General features: G+C 39.0%; 1 protein-coding gene across 2 annotated transcripts in view; it reads left to right on the plus strand.

The window, feature by feature from the left end:
• TES (testin LIM domain protein) overlaps positions 1-24,608 on the plus strand; it is a 53,969-nt gene extending 29,361 nt beyond the window's left edge. For both annotated transcript variants that reach the window (XM_017535052.2, XM_017535053.2), the window contains exons 3-7: positions 16,370-16,622; positions 17,492-17,827; positions 19,052-19,267; positions 19,606-19,764; positions 24,244-24,608. In XM_017535052.2, coding sequence (XP_017390541.1) covers positions 16,370-16,622; positions 17,492-17,827; positions 19,052-19,267; positions 19,606-19,764; positions 24,244-24,432 — 1,153 coding nt within the window. In that variant the 3' untranslated portion in view covers positions 24,433-24,608. The remainder of the gene's footprint in view (positions 1-16,369; positions 16,623-17,491; positions 17,828-19,051; positions 19,268-19,605; positions 19,765-24,243) is intronic.
• The last annotated feature ends 742 nt before the right edge of the window (positions 24,609-25,350 follow it).

The following is a 25,350-nucleotide window of genomic DNA, read 5'->3' on the forward strand; positions in this document are numbered from 1 at the left end:
CTACATTCTATGCTTAGCACCTCAAAAAGCTGAAATGAAGTTGTTGGTCAGGCTAAGTTCTCATCTTTAAGCTCTGGGGCAGAATCTGCTTTCAAGTTTATTCTTGTTGGTAGCACTCATTTTCTATGGTTGGAGAACCAAGGTCCCTGTTTCCTTGTTGGCTGTCCACTGGGAGCTGACTACTCTCAGCTTTTAGAAGCCACTCACATTCATTGAGGTACAACCCCTTCCATCTTCAAAGCCAGCAACACTGCTTAGAATCCTTCCTGCACCTCACATGGCTCCAACTTCTTCTGCCTCCAGCTTCCTCTTCTGCCAGCTAGAGAAAACTCATTGCTTTTTAAGGGATCACATGATTAGATTAGGCACACATGGAAAATCTCCCATCTGCCATATAAAAGTAACATAATCATGAAAGTAACACCAAGGTACAGAAGATATAGGGGCCATCTTAAAATTCTGCTTATCACAACTTTTTATGTACCTGATTGTACCTAATCCTCTTAATATTTATTAATTATGAGAAATCAAAGACTTGGGAAAGTTGAATTACTTACCAAAGTCATGGCTTAGATGGCAGAGCTGAATTTGAATTGAGAGTTTGCCAAAACCTTTCTCCATGGCAGAGTAGATACTAGAATGCATATTTTTCACTCTCGGGGCCAGTGAACTTTGAACTGCACCAGGCTGTCACCTCTGAAGTGTGATTATTGTGATACAGACATCCTTGTGGACAAAGGCATACTTTAACTGTGAGCTCTCTCCTTTTTCAGTGTGCCTATGGTTAAATAGTAGAGGAAAACAAAAGGCTGACGAAGCCTGATAACTACCCAATAAGAACTATCTGCTGGGCACCCTTTCAAGTAATATTTAGAGATCATGATGTGTGACACAAACCCAAGGTTTCCAGGAGTTTATAGCCTGTTATTTCATATTGAAGGTATAGCTAATATAATTGCAACCATGTCATTTATCATATTAAGTAACAGAATTGTTGTTTTACTTTACCATTGTTATAGTCTCCCAATAAAACTGTTGCATTTTATTAAAAATGTGTTACTTGATTATAACAGACATCTGTTCAGAATTTCTGATTGATTTAGAGCTGGCTGAAAACTAAAAATTCCCTACCATAAATGGATTAATACTTGTCTTGAATTCTATCACAGAGGCCCACACTTAAATCCATATATGTATATCCCTGTTAGAAAAGGGCAGTTTCCAACTCTTTTAAATTATGGTTTGTGGCAATGCCACAGCCATGCTTTTAAATCACTATGAATGCTGGCAGCATGTCAAAGCACTCTAGTTTCTACTACATGCCTTGGAAAAATAGCAAGTTTTACAAATAGTGATACAAAAAAATTTATTTTGGAAGAATAAAGGATAGTTTCTTGATTGCTGTGAGCTTGAAACTGTAAATACGTTTGTCTCAGGCAATACTTTTGGTAGTTTGGTTCTAGAATTTGCTATCCCAGGCTCTCTCTTTCTCTCTCTCTCCCTACCTCCCCCTCACTCCTCCCTTTTCTCCACCCCTTAGATTTAACTCCAGAAGTCTTAAGTTGTGAAGTTTTGAGTACACAATTTTGATTTGCCATACATATTAATGTTTGCATATATATGTGTTAATGATGCTAAATTTTTGTAGAAATGACTTTTTAATACAAATAACCCTCCTCTATCCTCACACCTTAGAGCTTCACAATCTACCAGTTCACGTTTGCATCTCTTTAAAAAAAATCATAAAAAAGACTTTTAAACTAACTTAATTCTTAATCTCCTTCCTTTTTTTCCCCCAAAGAACTTTTCTTAACACCCTGTGGAGAGTGTGGAGAGAGAACTGCTCAATAGGACAGTTTAGAAAATTCAGAGATTTGAAAACTGTGCTAAATATGGCAACTGATTTATGTACTCTTAAAACTAGCAAATTCAGTATAACACAAATAAATTTAGTAAACAAGCTGTTTATATAAATCATCAAAATTTACTTACGGATCACCTGACGAAAGAGAATCCACACACCTTACGAAAAGCCCTTTGCACATGGGTATTGTGCTCACCCATACCCTGTTTTTGTTTTAGGTTTGTATAAAACCAATTTTTAACATTCTTCATTTTCTTAAGGGTAGTATCTGGGTTGTTTTAGGTTGAAATTGAATATGTGATAAACATCCGACTCATTCTCAGGCCACTCTTGGATAACAAGATCACAGTGGTATCCTTTTCTTCTCTAATTCCTCAACAAAGTTTTTCTTTTAATAAATTTATTGGATTGCTTCCAAGTGACTTTAAAAGTTCTTATAGGTATTTCTGAAAGTAAATTTTTTTAGTTTAAATGTGGGAGATTCAAATCTAAAACACTGTAGATTAGAACTATAAGAAAAAGATTTTTTTTTTAATTTTACTTTAGGTTCTGGGGTACATGTGCGGATCATGCCAGCTTGTTGCATAGGTACATACCTGGCAAGGTGGTTTGCTGCCTTCATCCCCCCATCACCTATATCTGGTATTTCTCGCCATGCTATCCCTCCCCACCCAGAAAAAGATTTTTAAAACCTAAAACTAGGTAAGTGGTAATAGCACAGATTTCAACAATACATAGCTCTTGGCACCTGGTGCTGAATTTATGGTATGCTTTCTTGCAGAGTGGTTTGTAGCTGGCTCTTCTTGTAGAAAAGGAGCTCCAGTGTAAGGGATCTGGAAGGGATGTGGTCATCCCAGCTGTTTCAGTGATGACAGTTCTAGTTAAAGAACCATGCCACCATTCTTGGGTCACATTTTTACTAAGGGCTCTGTTACCATAATTCACCACATTGGAGTGAGGTTGCAGATGAGTCTTTGAATATAGTCATGATTTTTAAAATTATAATGAATCAATCATAGGTTTTCTCTACTTAGAAAACTGATAATTATATGTCATAGTATGACTTCTTAGGTATTTTTTCTCACCACTGCTGCTATTAGTATGTTGTTTTAACCTGATTTTACTTACTTATTAATAAAGGTATGTTGCATGGTTGAAGGCATTGGTAGAAAGGCAGAGGCTTCCTGAGATTGTAAATTCTTCTAATGGCCAAGACCAATAATAATTAAAAAAAAAAAAAAATACAGAGCTGGTTCTTCTATAATTCATTAATTTAACTCTTTATATTTAATAGTAAATATAATTTATTTAATGAAGCCACAGCTCACCATAGTTTATTAATGCTTTAGAAACCATCAGGGTTTATTTCACTTGTATCTTTTACTATTTATCTTTCAAATTCTAAAATCTGACCCTTCTTATTTTGTGTTATTCATGTTGTACTGGTGTAGAACTTAGATTGTAAAAATTTCCAAATTCCAGTATTTATTATACAGCCTTGATCCTTTTAGACATCCCTTTGCTAATTATTAGGATGCATGCTGTAGTTCACAACCATATAAGGATCTATTTAGCTATATTAAGAACTAAATTCCCACCCCACCTTTTTCCCTCTCAGTAAAGCATAATTTTAAACTTGATCCAAAAGCAGTGTGATAGTTTTATAAATAATTACATTGTTTTGTTAACCAAAGAGTAAAAGTGAAGAACATATGGTAGTAGGATAACTTGCAGCTTCCCACTAGATGGGAGTATGAGATAACCAGATGATAGAAAGACTATTTTATAACTGAACTAGAATATGCAAGTTCTTCAATAAATTCTTACCAAATAAAGATTTCTGACCAGTGTGCACAAGGAAAGCAATTTGCCTCTCCACCACCCATCTCTTTCTCTCTCACTCTCTTTCTGTCTCTCTTTCTCTAAGAATATACAAGTCAAATCTAATATTTTCAGTTTGCATACGGAAAAGTATTTTAAGAAAATTCAGAATACAACAACCTAAAATCTATAATTAATAATTTATATAATTTGGCAATGAGATTCATTTGGGTTTTTAGTTACTTTTTCTGTTTCTGATGTAGAAAAATTTCATGATTTATATTAATTTTAAATCTTAACTTATTAAACTGTTCTTAATGCTGATTAATACATTGCATTTCTCTGTGATCATTCATAGCATCTGTGAATAGCAACAGTTTAGTTTTTTTTCTTTCTGATGAATTCTTACAACTTTTTCACATGGCTCTGATTAGTACCTTTAGAACAATGTGACTAGAATTGGTGATAGCAAGGTTGCTTTCTTGCTTCACATCTTAAAACTAATGCAGTATGATCTATACTGAGTGTCTGAGTTTGTTCCCCCAGCTACCCCAGGGAACAAATAGAATAGAAACTCTTCCTAGAATTGTTTCTATTTCCCTTTACTAGTTTCGGCTATTATTTTTATTTTCCTTCCTTTTACTTCAGGCTTATGCTTTTTCATAACTTCCTGAGTTGAACACTTAGTACTTTATTATTTCCTTGTTCTAATTTGAGTATTTTAAACTATAAAATTTTTATTTAGTTATCTAGTTATTTCAACATGCATACTTAACCTAATTGTATCTAATGTTAATCCATTTTTATATAGACTGAACAATGTAAGTATCTTTAGAATGTATTTGAAAACATTCAGATTGGCACTCTTAATTGTATGTTGCTGTTGCCCTGTATATTAGTCCCAGCTTAAATTTTTAACACCACAAAGTCTCCCTACTCTATTTTTCTGTCACCTTTTCCAGCTTCATTTCCTCTGCCAGACTTTCTTGAGTCCTTACTTTTTCCTCTACACTTTCCCCAAGAGGCAAAGGTGATCTATTTAACTCATAGTCATTATATATTGTTCCCTGACCACCAAATTTATATTTCCTACCAGGCTACAGTTTTTAACATGAGATTTATATATCCTACACTGTATAATACCTTTATCTTGTCTCACAGGCATATCAAATTTATCAGTTGTTTCATTTTGGAGACTTCCATCAACCTTCCCTACTCCATACTGCAAATATGTTCATCTTTTGCATATACTATCTTAATAAATTACATTCCTTCTACTAATTTACTCATCCCAGAAATTTGGTTTCATTTTTCGAGGGACTAAGTATATTAGTCTGTTCTCACACTGCTAATAAAGACATACCTGAGACTGGGTAATTTATAAAGGAAAGAGTTTTAATTGACTCACAGTTCAGCATGGTTTAGGAGGCCTCAGGAAACTTATAATCATGGCAAAAGGGGAAGCAAACACATCCTTCTTCACATGGTAGCACCAAGAAGTACCTAGCAAAAGGGGGAAAAGCCCCTTATAAAACCATCAGATCTCATGAGAACTCACTATCATGAGAACAGCATGAGGGTAACAGCCCTCATAATTCATTTACCTCCCACCATTTCCCTCCCGCAACACATGGGGATTATGGGAAATACAATTCAAGATGAGATTTGAGAGGGGACACATCTAAAACCATATCATTCTGCCCCTGGCCCGTCCCAAATCTCATGTCCTCACATTTCAAAACACAATCATGCCCTTCCAATAGTCCCTCAAAGTCTTGACTCATTTCAGCATTAACTCAAAAGTCCAAGTCTAATGTCTCATATGAGACAAGGCAAGTCCCTTCTGCCTGTGAGTCAGTAAAATCAAAAGCAAGTTGGTTACTTCCTAGATAGAATGAGGGTATAAGCATTGGGTAAATACAGCCATTCCAAATGGCAGAAATTGGCCAAAAGAATGGGGCTATAGGCCCTATGTGAGTCTAAAATCCAGTAGGGCAGTCATAAACCTTAAAGTTCCAAAATGATCTCCTTTGACTCCATGTTTCACATCCAGGGTGTGCTGATATAAAAAAGGTAGGCTCCCATGGCCTTGGGCAGCTCTGCCCCTGTGCTTTGCAGGGTACAGCCCCCCTCCTGGCTGCTATCACAGGCTGGTGTTGAGTGCCTGCAGCTGTCCTTGGATCTACCATTCTGGGGCCTAGAGGATGGTGGCCCTCGTCTCACAGCTACACTAGGAATTGCCCTCATGGGGACTCTGTGTGAGGGCTCCAACCCCACATTTCCCTTCCACACTACCCTAGAAGAGGTTCTCTATGAGGACTGCACCTGGAGCAAATTCTGCCTGGACATCCAGGCATTTTCATACATCCTCTGAAATCTAGGCAGAGGTTCCCAAACATTAGTTCTTATCTTCTGCATACCTGCGGGACCAACACCACATGGAAGCTGCCAAGGCTTGGGGCTTGCATCCTCTCAAGCAATGGGCCAAGCTACACCTTGGCCCCTTTTAGCCACCACTGGAGCTGAAAAAGCTGGCATGCAGAGTAGCAGGTCTGACTGCACACAGCAGGAACCCCTGGGCCTGGTCCATGAGAGCATTTTTCCCTCCTAGGCCTCCAGGCCTGTGATAGGAGGGGCTGCTCTGAAGCCCTCTGACATGCCCTGGAGACATTTTCTCCATTGTCTTAGTGATTAACATTCGAGCACCTTGTTACTTATGGAAATTTCTGCAGCAGGCTTGAAGCCCACCCCAGAGAATGGCTTTTTCTTTTGTATCACATTGTCAGGCTGCAAATTTTAACTTTTATCCCCCATCACCTCTTGAATGCTTTGCCACTTAGAAATTTCTTCCACCAGATACCCTAAATCATCTCTCTCAAACTCAAAGTTTTGTCCCTGCCTACAGATCTCTAGGGCAGGAATAAAATGCCACCAGTCTCTTTGAATAGCAAGAGTGACCTTTAGACAAGTTCCCAGGAAGTTCTTCATCTCGATCTGAGACCACCTCAGCCTGGACTTCATTATCCATATTGTTAAAACACATGCTCTGAATGAAGAGACCTCCCCCCCGCAAACAGGCTTTGTGTAAGCAACATGGCTGTTTGTTCACCCAGGTGCAGGTGGGCTGAGTCCAAAAAGAGTCAGAGGAGGGTGGTGGGATAGGAGTTGGTTTTATAGGTTTGAGGGCAGTGGAAAGTTATAGAAGTTACAATTTAAGGCAGTTTTTGCAAACTGGGAGGGAGTTGTAGGGTCTGGAGTCATGAGGTTCACCAAGGTTGGTTACAGAGTCTGATTGCCTTGTCAAATGAGGCCAGAATAAGGAACAATAGAAGAATGTCTCAAGTTAGTTAGGCACTGCAGGGGTTGATCATCCTTCGATCTCTTTTCATGGTCTTCCAATTACTTCAGATTTTCTAATTCCAGAAGCCTATCCAGAGGTGTATGTGTGGGTCATGGGCACCATGCCGTCCATGTTGCTGTCAGCAAAATGGCCTTACATTCCTTTTTATATTAGTAATATAAAGGAAAAAGAAATGAAGAATGGAGGGCAGTAGAATATTAGGAAGACTGGCACAGAGGGGTGATGGGGCAGTGTTTCTCAGGGCGTCTCCGAGAAAGTATTTAGACTGCTGGGAGATCTCAGGGCAAGGGGTGATATTGTGGGGTTGTTAGAAGGAGCAGTTGTCATATTGACTGATTACCACTTATATATGATTTTTTAGGAATTGAGATACTAATTGGAAAACACAGGGTTGAAATAAGGAGAAAGATAGGTATCAGAGGACTAAGGATTGGAAGAAGCTATGACACCCAGTTAGAGTGTCCAGCCAGTCCAGCCAGGTCCAGAATAACCATTTGCCTGATTAGCAAGCTTTTGGGCTCTGTGATGGCATCACGTACAAGGCTCGACTGGTTTACATAAAAACAACATTCTCCATTTAGGAATAGGCAAAGGCCTCCCTTTTTAGCAGCCAGTAAATCAAGACTTCTGCATTTTTGGAGGACACTGCAGCTAGGGAATTTACTTGAGCTTGAAAAAGGGATAGTGATTGAATTACTTCTGCAGTGCTAGCAGAGAAATCATTAGAGAGGCTACAGAAAGTGACAATTGATGTGGTAAGGCGGGCTATCCTTGTGCCGAGTGCAGTAGTAATTCCTAACCCTATAAGTAAGGGGGTCAATGTAATGACCTGTTTGTGTTGTGTCAGGACCATAAGGGGAACAGGGAGGCTCTTGTGTCCATTGGTAAGCTGAATTGTGGGAGTAAGGAAAACTATGGTACAAGTGCCTGTCCAGTTGGTAGGAAGGCAGATAGATGTAAGAAGAAGATAATGATCTATCCACTCTTAAGAGAGAATTAAGGGTGGCAGCCTGAGGGTAAAACCATGAAATATCAGCTGTAGTTGCCTGGACGAAAAGTGTAAACCAGCAACTTAACAAAAGCAGCGCATGTAAAAGTAAATGAGTACAGTGAATTTGAGCACAGTTAGACAGAAAACAATAGAAACAGAGACTTTCTGAGGTATGGTTGAAGCAGTAGGGGAGACTGATTAAATAGTGGTATTAGGAAAAAGATGCCTAATGAAAGTAAAAGGTATGTTAGGTTTATTATATAGGGTTACTCTGCTACTTCAGGGATACCAGTGAGTTTAAGAGAAGTGGGGGAGAGTACCTGTGACTTTCAGGAGGAGGTGGAGGAGTCAGGCTGATTGTGTGATGGACACAGCTTTATCCTGGAATGATGGACCCATTGGGAGGGTCTTGTAGATGGACAGCAGTTGGAGTGCTGTAGACGACCAGGAAGGGTCCTGTCCACAGAGGTTGCAGAGACCAAGGGGTTAGGCTTTTAATTAGGACTGACCTTCCACTTTTCATATGGCCGGGTACCTGGAGTGGATAAGAGGAAATTAGCAGCCTGGCGGATTTCATGTCTGACCTGTTGGAGGACTGGAATATAGTCACCAAGAGGACTGGTGTCTGAAATAAGGTTAGGCCCAAGCAGAAAGATGCAGCCATATACGAGTTCAAAGGGCCTACCCTTTGGGCTCTCTAGGAGTGGCTCGAATCCGGAGTCCTCTGCAGTGAATAACTCTAGCCTCGGCTGAGAGGAGAGTGGCCCATAGGAGGGCCTTTATTAAGGGGTATTGATAATAGAGGATCCTTGTGCAGTGAGAAAACCTCTTTCTGCCTATATGGCAGCATGATGGTATAGGATGTGGAAGGTGTATTTAGAATCAGTATAGACAATTAATGTGTATTCCTTTGCCAAGAGTAAGAGCATGAATTAAGGCAATCAGTTCAGCCTTCTGAGAAGTGGTAGAAGAGGGGAGTGTGGCAGCCTTGATAATGGATGAGGGGGATACAACAGCATAGCCAGCTTTGGCCAGTGCCAGCTGACTGGGCTTGGAGGAACTGCCATTGATAAACCTTGTGTGGTCTGGGTCTGGTATAGGAAAAAAGAGAAATATGGGGAAATGGGAGGATACTATATGGAGGTACAGTCATGGGGTTCTGGTTTTGTGTTGGGTATTAAGTGAGAGGCTGGGCTGAGGTCAGGTCCAGGAGCAATGGTTACTATGGGGTTTCAATAAAGAGTGCTTAAAGCTGGAGAAGGTGAGGGGCTGAAAGTAAGTGCATGAGATGTGAAGAGGAAACTCAACTTTGAAGGCTGTAAAAGCTATAGAGGGTAAGTGGGGCATAGCCTGTGATTTTGAGGGATTCTAAGAGTATCAGGGCAGCAGCTGCTACCGCACATAGGCGTGAGGGCTAGTCCAGGACTGTGAGGTTAAGTTGTTTGGATAAAAAGGCTATAGGCTGTGGGCTTGGCTCCTGTGGAAGAATTCCAACAACACAAGCCTTTTATTTCTGCTATGTAGAAAGGGAAGCGTTGAGAGGAGTTGGGGAGTGCTAAAGTAGAAGCAATCTCTAAGGCCTTTTTTAGAAAACAGAAGGAAGAATGGGGGAAGGATTTTTGTTCTATGGGGTCAGCTAAGTTTCCTTTTGTAAGTTGATAAAGTGGTTTGGTTAGGGGGGCAAAACCTGGTATACAGAGGTAAAAGTATCCTACAATGCCTAGGAAGGAGAGAAGCTTGTTTAGTGGATGGGGCTGGGGTTTGGGAAATTAACTGGATACAGTTGGCAAGGAGTGCATGTGTATGCTTGTGAAGGATTATATCAGATGGAGAAGAAATTTGGGCTTAAGAAAAAAGTATTTTTGAGGTCAAGAACAGAATAGTGAGTTGGGGCAGAGGGCGTATGGAAGATAGGAGGGTATGGTACAACCAGGTGGGTGGGAAGTACAATCTAATTGATGAGGCAGAGGTCTTGGACTAGTCTGTAAAATTTGTCTAGTTTGGGGACAGCTAGGATAGGGGGAATTGTAAGGAGAGTTTATAGGAATTAAAAGGCCATGTTGCAGTAAGCAAGTAATAACAGGCTTTAGGCCTTTTAAGTCTTGTGCTAGGATGGGGTACTGGCATTGGGCAGGATAAGGGTGGTTAGGTTTTAATGGGATGAGGAGGGGTTACTGACTTGTAGCAAGGGATGGGGAGGTGGTGTCCTGCACACTATGGTTAAGGTAGAGGGACATAAGGGGAGCTATTGAGGGAGGTAGGGATTGAGGGAAGAGGGTGGCAATGAGGTGTGGCTGTTGCCCAGGAATAGGTAAGGAGGCAGACAATTTTGCTAGGATATCTCAGCCTAACGGGAACTGGACAAGCAGGGATGATTAGAAAAGAATGTGGAAAGGAGTGCTGGCTAAATTGAGGTCAGACTTGGGGAGTTTTGAGAGGCCTGGAACGTTACCATCAATTCCCACCACAGTTATGGAGGCCAAGGAGACAAGTCCTTGAAAAGAAGGCAGCCTGGAATGAGTGGCCCCCATGTTGATTAAGAAGCGGGTGGACTTACCCTCCACCGCAAGAGTTACCACAGCTCAGCGTCCATGTGACAGTCCACGGGGACTCTGTAAGATGTTCAGACAGTGTCAGTCAGCCACTAAGCTAAGGAGATCTGGAAAGGATTCAGTCCCAGAGCTTTGGGTGGGAGCTCCAGGAACTCTGGGAGCAGTGACGTGAGTCAGACAGTCCCACTTTCCATGAGGGCCCCCCCAGTCAGTGCAGGGCTTAGGAGGAATCCGGACTGCGGGCATTCCTTGGCCAAGTGGCCAGGTTTCTGATACTTGAAGTAAGGTCCAGGAGGGGGCGGCTGGACGCTGCAGTCTGGGTGCTTTGAAGTCTTTGTGAGCCGGTGGTGTGGCTGCGGTAGTGTGGCTGGGGTTTGTCTTGTGGCAGAGGCAAGCATCTGTAGTTCTGAGATGCACTGCCTCAGGGCAGCTTTTTCCCTATTATTCAACACCTTGAAGGTGAGATTGATTAATCCCTGTTGTGGGGTTTGAGGGCCAGATTTTAATTTCTGTAGCTTTTTTAATGTCGGGCTGATTGGGTGATAAAATGCACATTAAGCATTCTTCATGGGTAAGAGAAGATGACAAGTCACTCCAGGTGAGATTATAGGACTAGGTTAAGTATTAGAACTCTTGTATATATTTAGTAGGATCTGATGAAAAGGAGCCTAACCGTTGGCTGATTTTGGGAAGGTTGAATAAAGAGAAAGGAATGGAATGTGCACCCTAACTGTGCCTTCGGCTGCAGCCACCTCTCAAAGGGGGAAATGTTGGGCAAGGGCTGAGGAGTTAGCCACAGATCTAAACTGTAAACCCGGCTAAGTATGAGGTGGGGAGGTGACAGAAGGGGCATAAGGAGGTGGATTTGAGGGGGGGGGGCAGGGGGAGGTTAGGGCCTGGATTAGGGTCTGGTTCAGACAGGCAAGGAGGAGAAAGGTTGGAAGGGTCAGTGGACAAGGAGGATTCTGGGTCACCGGCAGAGGCAGGAGGGGCAGATGGAAGGGATAGAAGAAAAATTTGGGAAAGGTTGCATTGAGAGCAGAGATTAGGGAGGGAATGGAGTGTTAAAAAAAAATGCCTGGATGTCAGGTACCTTAGACCATTTGCCCATTTGTTGAGAAAAATTGTTTAGGTCTAACAGAATAGAAAAATCGAAAGTGCCATTTTCTGGCCATTTAGAACCATTGTCTAATTTATATTGGGGCCAGGCCATGTCACAGGAAAAAAAAAAAAAAGATGTTTAGGTTTCATATTAGGTGACAGTTGAAGAGGTTTTAGGTTTTTGGGATTCAGACTAGAGGTGAAGACTGAGAATAGAGGGTGGAATAAGGAGATAAGTTTTAAGGAAAGGAGTAGAGACTAGAAGGAGCGAGCAGCTACCAGGGTTTTCAGTAGGCATCCCTGATGATTCCTGGCTGTAACATGAGTGAATGATCAAGGCAGGCATCCCTGCTGTTGACCAGACACGAAGGGAAGACTGTCTTCCTGAGTCCGTGACTGATGCCTGAGTCTTTGAGCGAGAGGGAGAGACTTGTCTCTTCTGTCTCTACATGGATACAGAGTGTCGTCTTTGTCTGTACTGGAAGGAGAAAGATTTAAAAGAAAAGAGAGAAAGAGGGAGAGACTTGTCTCCTCTTCTCTGAAGGAAAAGAGAGAGAAAGAGGAAGAGAGAGTCTGCCTACTCAATCTGAAGGTGGGGAGAGAGCTTTTGAGCATGCTAAGTGTGAGCTGCTGGTCTATTGTGTTGAGGTCTCAAAAGGTGAGTCTTTTCCTAGAGGGGGAGTGAGGACAGGGGCTGGTCTCCCCAGAGGAATACCCTGGTCCTGGTTTTCTAGCACCAAATGTTAAAATATGCACTCTGACTGAAGAGACCCCCAAACAGGCTTTGTGTGAGCAACATGGCTGTTTATTCACCAAATGCAGGCAGGCTGAGTCCAAAAAGAGAGTCAGAGGAGGGTGGTGGGATAGGAGTTGGTTTTATAGGTTTGGGGTTGGCAGTGGAAAGTTACAGAAGTTATAGTATAGGGCATATTTTGGAAACTGGGAGGGGGTCATAGGGTCTGGAGTCACAGGTTGACCAAGGTCGATTACAAAGTCCAATTGCCTTGTCAAATGAGGCTGGAATATGGAACAATAGAAGAATGTCTCAAGTTAGGTGCCTCAGGGGTTGATCATCCTTCCTTTTTTCATAGTCTTCCAGTTACTTCAGATTTTCTAATTCCGGGAGGCCATCCAGAGGTGTACATGCAGGTCATGATGGGGGGTGAGGGGAGGGGGCACCATGGCATCCATGATGCTGTCAGTCTAAAAGACCTTACACATATCACTGTCAGTATTTTGGTAAAAGCCATTCAAAAAGTCTCTAGGAAGTTCCAAACTTTCCCACATGGACCTGTCGTCTTAGCCCTCCAGAATGTTTCAATCTCTGCCTGTTACCCAGTTCCAAAGTCGCTTCCACATTTTCAGGTATCCCCACTCTTTGCAGTACCAATTTATTGTATTTATTAGTCCATTCTCACAGTGCTAATAAAGACATATCTGAGACTGGATAATTTATAAAGAAAGAGATTTAATTGACTGACAATTCAGCATGGCTGGGGAGGCCTCAGGAAACTTACAAACATGGCAGAAGGGGAAGCAAACATGCTGTTCACATTGTGGCAGCAAGGAGAAGTGCTGAGCAAAAGGGGAAAAAATTCGCTTATAAAACTATGAGATATCGTGAGAACTCACTATCATGAGAACAGCATGAGGGTAACAGCCCTCACGATTCAGTTATCTCCTACCACATCCCTCCCATGACACATGGGGATTATGGAAACTACAATTCAAGATGATATTTGTGTGAGGTCACAGCCAAATGGTATCACTGAGCCTTCCCTTTACCGTCACTATATCCAAATACACCACAAAGTCCGTTTTTGTCCAAGGAGACCTCAAATTTCCTCCTTTCTTTTCATCTCCACTGTTGGATACTCTGATCCAAGCCATAACATATTTCACCTGGACCACAACAATAACCCTCCAAGATGTAAATTTCATTTGTGAAGTAGTGGCAGTATCCTGATTTAGAACCATGCCATTGTAAACTGGATGCATAATTAACATGTTAACCTGTCTCCCTGTTTCCAGTTCTGTTTTGCCTCTAATCCATTTACCACATGGCAGATACTGTAATATTTAAAATTACAGATATGATCATGTTATTCCATTACCAAAAATCCTTTGCTGGCTCCTGATTGCCCTTATGATGAAGGCCAAATTTCCTAATGTGTTCTATGAGTCCCTGCATGACTTCCTGCCTCCCTACCTCTCCAGCCTTGTCACTGTCCCATTTACTCATCTCACTACTGTCATACCAACCTGCCCTGGTTATGAGACCTAAGGGGACAATTTATTTTCTAATTCAGGACCACTGTAGGTACTTCTCTTTATACCCAGATACTAACTAGAGATTTTTCTTTCCCTTCCTTTCTCCTTCCCAGATAATGAAACCCACATACACAGTTTACACCTATGTTTTATACATTGTCCAGATCTCAACCTAAACGTCACCTTCTTATGGAGTCCTTTCTTCACTAGTTTGAAATCAAAATTACACCCTTTCAAGGCACGCTCTACCCTACTTTCCTATCACAAATGAAATTGTGTGTGTTTGTGTACGCACGCGTGTGTATGTGATTGTTTAATGTCTGTTTCCCACCAGACTGTAAGTTCTAGAAGTAAGAGACTAGGCCCATTTTTTTTTTTTTTTAGCTCTATGTCCTAGTGTTAAATACATTGATTGGCACATGGGCACTCATGCATGTTGCATAAATAAATGAATGTCTGTGTGCCAGACCAGAGTGAAGAGGACGATGTTGTCCTTAAACTAGAAGAAACACCATGATGGCAGAGAGAACATGGCAGGTGGCAGTAAGTGTTTGAAGAAATAAGAGAAGGAAAGAGAAAGAAAAAACAAAGGGAAGAAAATGGACAGCAAAATAATTTGAGAAAAAATGAGAAAGGCTGTAAACCTAAATCTAGGATCATAGTCTTTGATGGGAAAAGTTTCCCTATCTCTCACTAAACAAACAAAAACCCTTGGATAATGGCTATAAAATGTTAACATGCAATAAAATATGAAGCCTCTTCTCTAAGAAAACTTGCATATAATTTTTGTGGGTTTATTTCCTTTTCTCTATTTTATTTAATTGCTTTTTGGTGACAGCATAAGGAATATCAGATGGGGTTACACTCAGACATGTCCCTTTAAGTGTACACTTTTAAATCAGTCTTTTTTTTTTTTTTTTAATGGTACAATTGAAGATGTCTATTATTGGGGCCATCAACAATTCTTTCAGTGTAATAATTGAAACAATCTTGGTTAGGTTTGATAATCAAATGAATAATTGCTTCTCATGATCATATCAGAAATGCAGATGCATGTTTAGTTTACAAAACACACTGAATTTGTTAAAATAGTTACTTTGAAAATTAAGTTGAAACCTTATGGTACCATCTAAATCACAAAATTAGTAATTTCCAAAAACACATTATTAGTGACTCTGTAGGCTGATAATTCTGTTGCTTTCCTTTTTCTTTCAACTTCCATTTTAGGTTCAGATGTACATGTGCAGTGCAGGTTTTTTTTACATGGGGAAATTGCATGTTACTGAGGTTTGGGGTACAAATGATTCCATCACCTAGGTAGTGACCATAGTACCTGATAGTTAGCTTTTCAAACCTTGCTCCCTCTCATCTTTCTCACTCTAATAATCCCAAGTGTCTATCATTCCCATCTTTGTGTCCATGTATACTCAATATTTAGCTCCCACCTACAAGTGAGAATATGTGGTATTTGGTTTTCTGTTCCTGTATTAATTCCCTTAAGATAATGGCTTCCAGCTGCATCCATTTTGTTTCAAAGGACATGATTTCATTCTTTTGTATGTCTGCATAGTATTCCATGGCAAATATGTATCAGAGTTTCTTTATCCAGTCTACCATTGATGTCCGTCTAGGATGATTCCACCACATCTTTTGTGAATAGTACTGTGATAAACATAGGAGGGCACTGTCTTTTTGGTAGAATAATGCATTTTCCTCTGGGGTTCCTGGGTTGAATGGGTTGAGTGCTAAGTTCTTTGAGAAATCTCCAAACTGCTTTCCACAGTGGCTAAACTAATTTACATCCTCATCAACAGTGTATAAGCATTCCCTTTTCTCTGCAACATCTGTTATTTTTTGACTTTTTAGTAATAGCTATTCTGACTGATAGGAGATGGCATCTCATAATGGTTTTGATTTGCATTCCTTAATGATTTGTGATATTGAGCATGTTTTCATATATTTGTTGGCCATATGTACGTCTTCTTTTGAGAAGTGTCTATTCATATCCTTTGCCCATTTTTAATGTTTTATTTTTTTGCTTGTTGAATTGTTCCTTATCGATTCTAAATATTAGACCTTTGTTGGATGCAGGGTTTGTAAATATTTTCTTCCATTCTGTAGGTTGTCTGTTTGCCCTGTTGCCAGTTTCCTTTACTTCGCAGAAGCTTTTTAGTTTAATTGGGTCCCACTTGTCAGTTTTTACAACCTAACTTTTAAAAGCCTTATCAAGCAAAGTTGTGTTTTTGTTTCCTTCTTGCTTAAATTTATAGATAATTATTCTCCCTCCTAAAAAAGGACTTGCGTTTGCATACCACGATATAGAATATGCTTTATTTTATGAACTATAAATGTATCACCATAAATATCAATTAGGTATAATCATTTTCTACTTATTTTCAAAATCATAGAAAAATATGTCGTAACTGCAAATGTGGCCAAGAAGAGCATGATGTCCTCTTGAGCAATGAAGAGGATCGAAAAGTGGGAAAACTTTTTGAAGACACCAAGTATACAACCCTGATTGCAAAACTAAAGTCAGATGGAATTCCCATGTATAAACGCAATGTTATGATATTGACCAATCCAGTTGCTGCCAAGAAGAATGTCTCCATCAATACAGTTACCTATGAGTGGGCTCCTCCTGTCCACAATCAGGCATTGGTAAATAATATCGGGACAGAGAGTTCCCTTATTGAAGTTCCTGGACTGTTTATTTGGGGCAGTTTCTTTGGTGACCTGATCAACTCCACACATTCCAGATCTGTTATTCTTCTGGGGTTCTCATTACTTTGACTTCTGATTCCCATTCTAGTCTTTTGAATATAAGACTAGGATACTTTATAAATTTTTTTCCAACTCCCTAGCTATGTTTACCTTTTTGAGGGAGTAGTCTAACATTCTTAATAATTAGATGTAAATCACATGGCTTATATCAATCTAGTAATTCTTCTAGCTTACTCTTGAGAGGATTTCTCTTAAGATGGTAAGAATTTTTGTCCGTGTAGACCTGAAAAAAATATTCAACTTTATCTATTTTTATTTTTTTTATTTCCTTTATTAATACTGTATTAGACCAAAAAGATCTCAGTTTTATAACAACTAGATGAAACATTTGCAAATCTTTTAAAGTTAGTTAAATCATTAAAGTGAATTTTGTGGTATCATTTTTTATGTGATAAAAATGCTCCTGGTCCTATAGACCATTCCAAACATGTCTGCCTAAAAGTTTGTGTTCTTTTTCAATTGTACATTTGTTTATTTACCTTAAGTAAACAGTAGTAACCCAGATCTTACAAACTGAAAAAATGTATAATTTCATGGAGAAATAGTGTCACTTTTTGCCCAACTAAATCTATTCAGTATACCATTTTTGAGCTTTAACTTGTGAATATGCTGTGAGGCTGAGTTGCTGTTATTGGATGGAACCCACTTCTTTCTTAAGTAACTTGCTTCTGATGTGTGTTATAACATGTCATACTGCCTAATGGCCAATCCTTCTCCCAGTTAACATTGGCCTCCTTGTGGTTCAGGCCAGGCAGTACATGCAGATGCTACCTAAGGAAAAGCAGCCAGTGGCGGGCTCAGAGGGGGCACAGTACCGGAAGAAGCAGCTGGCAAAGCAGCTCCCTGCACATGATCAGGACCCTTCAAAGTGCCATGAGTTGTCTCCCAGAGAGGTGAAGGAGATGGAGCAGTTTGTGAAGAAATATAAGAGTGAGGCTCTGGGAGTAGGAGATGTCAAACTTCCCTGTGAGATGGATGCCCAAGGCCCCAAACAAATGTACATCCCTGGAGGGGATAGAAGCACCCCACCAGCAGCAGGGGCCATGGAGGACAAATCTGCTGAGCACAAAAGTACTCAATATGTAAGTAGAGTGGTCACACTGTTGGCCCGATTTGTATATTTTACAGGGTTTTTTTTTTTTTCCCTTTCTTTGAACTTTTCTGGGGACCATTCCTCTGAGTTTCCAAAAGGGAATAGGTGTGAGAAATAAATGGAATTAAGATTCAGTTTAGACTTCCCATAGAGGGTCATCATGTTTGAAACTTCTAAATCCGAATTTTCTGTGTATCTATTGTCAAGGATAATTGTGAGAGTTTTGTTTCTGTTTTGAGATGGAGTCTCACTCTGTCACGCAGGCTAGAGTGCAGTGGTGTGATCTTGCCTCACTGCAGCCTCTGCTTCCGGGTTCAAGTATTCTCCTGCCTCAGCCTCCCAAGTAGCTGGGACTATAGGTGTGTGCCACCATGCAGGGAATTTTTTATGTTTTTAATAGAGATGGGGTTTCACCATGTTAGCCAGGAGCCAGGATGGTCTCGATCTCCTGACCTTGTGTTCTGCCCACCTCAGCCTCCCAAAGTGTTGGTATTACAGGAGTGAGCCACTGCACTGGCCAATTGTGAGTTTTATGTACAGATAGTAGTTGGTATTGGCATGCTGATCAAAGATTGCATATTATTCTAGAGTCTGTTTCTAAACATAACCTTGGAGTTAATTGCTTATCTCTACCTATAAATAAGAATATATGCTTAGGTTACTTCAGTTTTGCTTGTGAGAATATGCCTAAAATTCAAACTTAAATTTATGTGGCTGTATAGTGAAGCTTTTTTTTAAGTCTCTTCTAAAGGGAAAAATTGAAGTATTTTGCTAATGACTTGAAGGTAGGAGGAATTATGACACAGAGACGTAAGAACTAAACCCGCTGTAATATATCCCTTATAGCTCCAGTTAGCACCAGTAAAGCTGAGTTGCAAAAAAAGAGCACTAATAAGCTCCAAGGTAATCTTTTTAGAGAATCTACTTAAAATTGAGCTGAAAATTACTATTATCCTTTTTCCATAAGCGACTTTTAATTTAGGAAACAATATCCTATTACACATAGGGTGAATGAATAGATTTGAACAGTCTGGCGAAAGCTGAGATTCTGTTTCACAGAAGAATTAATACTTTATTGTCTACATCAACAAATTTGCAACTTCAGGAGAAATTATATCTCTTCAAAGTTGTTTCTCTGAATTTCTACTGTAGCCAATGATAAGAAATGGCAGTCTTCTAATGACGAGCTTGTTCTGGATGGCTTCCCTTTCAGTCCTGCTATTGTTGCAAACTGAGTATGAAGGAAGGCGACCCTGCCATCTATGCCGAAAGGGCCGGCTACGATAAACTGTGGCACCCAGCCTGTTTTGTCTGCAGCGTCTGCCAGGAACTCCTGGTTGACATGATTTATTTCTGGAAGAATGAGAAGCTATACTGTGGCAGACATTACTGTGACAGCGAGAAACCCCGATGTGCTGGCTGTGACGAGGTATGTTCTATGGGACTACCTGCCTGCTGGTGCCCTGTTAGACCCTCATATAGTCCCTTTACCTAGAAGGCAACAAGAAGTAACCAAACAGCAATTGATCTGTTTACATCAAAAGAAGTTTTAAAAAAGAAACTTTTGATATCATTCATTCTGAGTGTCTGTGTTAATGGGGTTGACAAATGAAAGACTATAAATGTAAAAGATTGATTAGATGAAACTAAGTGATAGCGTAAGTTCAAGCTTTAGGTTATCAAACTTCAGACCCTGAGAAAGTATGTTGTTATTGACCTATATCTCTTATTATGTTTTTAAAAAACCATCTTTAATTTTCTTCCTAGCTGATATTCAGCAATGAGTATACCCAGGCAGAAAACCAGAATTGGCACCTGAAACACTTCTGCTGCTTTGACTGTGACAGCATCCTAGCTGGGGAAATATACGTGATGGTCAATGACAAGCCCGTGTGCAAGCCCTGCTATGTGAAGAATCACGCTGTGGTGAGAGGTGTTCTAAGGATATGGTTGCCTCAGCTTGCTTTAGGACTTGAGTTTATGCTTTTCTTAAATCCTCTTACAGATGGGAAACAGAAAGCACTCCTCCTAAGTAGAAAGCAAATGATTCCTACCACAGGGTGTTAAAATCAAGGCAATTCAAAACCAGTACATATACTATGAGCCACCTCAAGATTTCTACCTGTGGAGTTTACAGTACCAATTATAGGTACTGCTTAATAATAAAATCCTCACTTAAAAAAATTCTTAATGGGAATGTGATTGTTTTATTCTCATAGTTAGTGATCAAATTCCATTTCAATAAAGGTGTCTAGGGGTTATCGATACTCTTTAGCTCTATTGGAATATGATTGATAGTTTCTGTTCATGTTACTGGCCCACCCACTGGACTTTTGTTTTTGCTACCTGGAGATTGTAAGATGCTTATTTCTTAAACCCTTATTGAATTGATTTGGCATAACAAATTTTAACCTGCATATTTAGATTTTTGTGTGGGCCAGACATTCCCTTGTGAGAGTATATTTTTTTCTTGCATTTACTCCACTTATGCAGAACTGCTATTGCATAATGGCCAAGTGATAGTAATGTAGATAAAGGGTAAAAGGCTGACCATAGATGGTAAAGTGTGTAAGCCCCAAGAGTATTCAAATATACTTTTACTTCTTTATATGTAGCAAAACAGATACTAGTTAATGATCCATTGAGCTGTTCAGTGAAAGAGACTCCTGGCTAAGGAATAAAATTACATATAGTTTATCTGGTTCTAAGAATGTGGTACTGTGAAGACAGGATAACGTTTTGATGTCTCTGCCAATTTTCAGCCTTTCTAGATACAGTTATTCATTTTCTATCAATTGTGCCTCATCAATGTATTTCACATTCTCATAATTACAACCATTCGACTTCAGACCTTTATTTTTTGTCATTTTGACTATTGCAGTGGCCTCAAATTTCATTCCTCCATTTTCATTCATCTTGCTCAAAAGCTACCCACCATAATGATAGAAAATGATCTTCCTAAAATGCAAATTACTAAGCTTTTAATAGATCTGGCCCCTTTGTGCCTATCCTGTCACATCTACGATTTGTCCAGCCCAAATCATACATTTCCACATGTTAACCAGCAGTTTCTAATTCACACACTATTCTTTGTCTTTTGCTCACTCTTAATAGTTTTTCTAATACACCCTACTTTTCCCTGTTTTACCCGACTGTGCCTGCACATTTATTGCTTTAGACTCAGTTTAGGTTTAACTTTTTTTCAGAACATCTTTCCTGATTCCCTATACCCAAACTCCACCTTTGTCTCTAGGCTCTCTGTGTTCCCAATGGTGTGTGTGTGAGAGAATTTCATTCATCTGTCTCCTTCACTAGACTGTAAGCAGCTGGAGGGCAGAGTGTGACTTATTATTTCTTTATCTTCGGTGTCTGCACTTAGAAAATGTTTGAGTGACTAACTTGTGTTCTTAATATTTCTCATTTGCTTTGGGGCTACCATGGGCCTTCCTTTTACCTGGGGAACAAGATGTTAAATCATCATGTAGCCGGACACGTTATTTAACTAAAAACTGCTTCAACGAATATTATTCCAACAGTTTTTCTACAGACTAAGGGTATTATAATGTATACGTTTTTTGTCTGCTGTCTGACCTTAGTCTGAAGGACTAGAATGTAACTCTTATCAGGGCTGTGATTTTTTTTTTTTAATCTACCTTTTCTGTTCTGTTCCCAACACAAGGACAACATAGTAGGTGCTCAATAAAAATAAACTGAAACAGGTGAAACTGCTTTTTTTTTTTTTTTTTTTTTTAAAAAAAAGCTGTTGCAAGCTTTTCTGTATTACATTGTTTCTAATCAATGACAGGGAATACCCAGAGATATGATTTTTTTAATTAAAAGAATTTTCAAATTATTTCATTTTATAACATAGCATCATTTCTTTTAGGTTTATTTTCTCAATAGGTTATATCAATGGCCTTTGCTTAATATTAAAATGAGCATACCTATCCATTGTCTGAACAAATTCCAGCTACCAGCAGAGAGCTACCCACGCAGCATGCTGCATTATATAAAATTTGGAGAAGATTATTTAGTTCAGGGCATTGAACTACTTAGATTTTTTAATCTTAAAAAAGATAAAGAAAAAAAAAAAAACAAATTGTTTTTAGACCTGAAATCAAGTGTTCAACTCCAAACAACCTTTCTGAAAAAAAATAATAAATTACCTGGAAGGAAAAAAATGGGAAGTACACCTACTTTGTCTCTGTGTGGTCGCTGGAGCTCCATGGTTACTCCCAGAATTCACATCCATCAGATTTCCCAGAATATCCTTTCCTGCCAGGGAGGTCATTACAACAGGTATAATTAGCTCTTTTACGTTCTTATATACAAAGAAAAACAGAGGGATTAAAGGAAATAATAATTCTTTGAAATAGTAAAGGTTTAGGAACACAGGAAAATCAAACGGCAGGCAGGAAGTGGTGAAGCACATCACCTGCTTGAAGGGTTCTGCAGTCCCCAGGCCCTTGGCACAGCCTGGGCCAATTTTAGATTTTTAAGAATTAGGGATCAGTAGATTTGACCTGTGATTACATGCCAGAATTTGAATGAATGGTAATCAAATTATTAGTAAAATGAAATTTTATGAAACCACAAACCTTAATTCTCTATAACATTTATGTGTACTAATTACTTTTTTACCTAAAGAATCTTCTTAATTTCATGTGTAATCAAACATTTGTTATCTCTTTTTTGTAAATTGCAACTGAAAATATGTATTTTGGGCAATTATAAAAAGGTCCACAAATACTATTACAGTCTGAGAAAAAGAAGATAGATCATGGTCTAAAAGCAAAGGAATAAAACACACAGTATTTTACAAAAACACATTTAAAATACTTCTTATACAAACAAGAAATATTAAAAGATTGAATGTTCTTATCACAAGGAAATCATGTTTGAGAGGAATATCCTAATTACCCTGTTTTGATCATTACACTATGTATACATGTATTGAAACATCACATAGTACACCCATAAATATGTATAATTATATGTTGATCATAAATTTTAAAATGGAAAGATTAATACGTAATGTAGAAAACAATAAAATAACATTCTAAATGAATTATAAAGCTATAAAAATAAATATATACAAAAAGCAATTGCTTGCATGGTGCAGCTGCACAATAGAAATGTGCTTGTAATTGTGACATTCATTTTTGTTGTATTCAGGAATACTGTATTGATTATACAAAGAAAGTATTTTCCTTGTATCTCAGGGAAGATGGGGTTGACCTAATTTATAGATTACAGAGCTGTAATCTCTGCAATCAGAAGCAATGTAACTAAAAAAATACGCAGGTCTCAAATGGACATATATAACCAGGCCTCACTTCACTGCCTAAACCAATTACCCAGTGAGTAGCAGCCATATTTTGAAGTCTTTTAAAGTAAGAAGGCTCAAGCTAAATGACCTCCACCCACCTGCTCCTGCCCCTTATCCCTTAGAATTCCTGACAATCACATTAAGAGACCACGAGTGCTTAAGATTAGTCACTATTAATACCAGACAGTCTTGTTAGCTTCTTCACTTGTCAGGAAATATTTAAAAACTCTAAGATAGTCATATTTATTCAGAACCTGTATACACAAGAAGGCATGACTATCCAGTGTTTTAGAGGTCCAAACTGGTTTTCTGTTATAACATAGGTTATTCACTTTCCTCATATACATGTTTGAATAAGAAAATTTTGTGGTGTAAATGTATGTATGTTTGTGTATGTGTATATGTGTTTATATGTCATATATATATTCATCCATAACACATACTGAATGGCACAGGGATTGTAAGAATGTTGTACAATATTAGATTACACATAAATTATGACTGATCTTATGACAGAATTAGAAGCCAATTAACTACATTATATTTTTAGTACAAATTCATTATTCTCAAACACTGTCAGTATTTTTAATTGAGTCCTTAATTACTTTGAACATGATTTTAATTTACTACTGTCTAGAAATTAGTGGTGTTAATAATCTCATGTCATAGGTAAGACAGGTAAAATTAACACTTCAAACCTTTAATGAACAAGGAAAAATCATCTCATAAACTGTGTCATTACAAATGTGCAATCTAATAAAATATATCAAAACTAAGCAAACAGCTTTGGAACTTGCCATCAAGACTTTTCTGTCTTGAATGCCATGAAGTTTTCTTACATGCATCAAATCACCTGGTTGGCCTTCATCTGTTATTTCTCAGGCTGCTCAACATACTGACCTCCATTAACAGTTGGCCAAAAAGGTTAGCTAGAAGGCCACCCCACATCATGTATTTCTGAGGTTGTCATTCTAAGTTTTAATTTATTATCTAAAGAAATGTGTTCAGTTTGTCCTAAGATGAAAATGTTACCATTACAGCTTGATCTCTTATCCTCTTCTCTTATTTCTTAATAGGTGTGTCAAGGATGCCACAATGCCATCGACCCAGAAGTGCAGCGGGTGACGTATAACAATTTCAGCTGGCATGCATCCACAGAGTGCTTTCTGTGCTCCTGCTGCAGCAAATGCCTCATTGGGCAGAAGTTCATGCCAGTAGAAGGGATGGTTTTCTGTTCAGTAGAATGTAAGAAGATGATGTCTTAGGAGGAGGGCATCCAGCAGTATTGAGCCATAGCTATCCAAAGTGGTCTGCATTTCTACTGTAAAATGCATTTTGAAAAAAAATAAAAGGCAAAAAAAAAAAAAACTGTAAAGGAAACCAAGAGATTTTAAATTTTTTTTGCCATTTTTAAATCAATTTTTTTTTCTGCCTCAACTTTTAAACTTGCTTTAAGCATTTTATTTGTTAAATAGTAAAGAATTTTGTCTTTCCGTAGCTTTTCAAATGTGAAATCATTTATTTGGAAGCTTAGATCTAATTAAACTTCATGTCTCTATTCCATTTGTGCCAAAAACTTAAAAGTTAGTGTAGTGAATGGAAAGATGACCATTTCTGGTTCTATGCTCCTTTTTTCCCTCATGTGTAAAATGAAAAGGAAATGAAATTTGCCCTGATACCAAGGCCCTACATTTATTGCCTCATCTTATTCACTGACCTTTGTAATCATACACAATGAATTCTTCCTGACAAAGAGAAATGCAGTGTAGTATGTAGAGCTGCCGTTTTAATGCCTATGCATTTACTCTTTTCTGATTTAAACAGAGGTGGCATTTCCTTTATTGCATTTCTCTATTTTTTTATGTATCCTACTACCTCTCAGTATTCTCTTTGTAAGCTGGTGACTTCCATCTGTGGCCTTGAATATTTTAGTATCACATGTGGTATAACAGTATCCACACTTTTTACTTCTACTTTTTTTATTTGGAACAATTTTCCTGCCTCAGCCTCCCTAATAGCTGGGATTACAGGCGCATACCACCACACCAGCTAATTTTTGTATTTCTAGTAAGAGATAGGGTTTCACCATGTTGGCCAGGCTGGTCTTGAACTCCTGACCTCAGATGATCTGCTCACCTCGGCTTCCCTTAGTGCTGGGATTACAGGCGTGGGAGCCACTGTTC

The sequence above is a fragment of the Cebus imitator genome, unplaced genomic scaffold (genome assembly GCF_001604975.1).
Source record: "Cebus imitator isolate Cc_AM_T3 unplaced genomic scaffold, Cebus_imitator-1.0 Scaffold90, whole genome shotgun sequence".
In the NCBI taxonomy this organism is placed as follows: Eukaryota; Metazoa; Chordata; class Mammalia; order Primates; family Cebidae; genus Cebus; species Cebus imitator.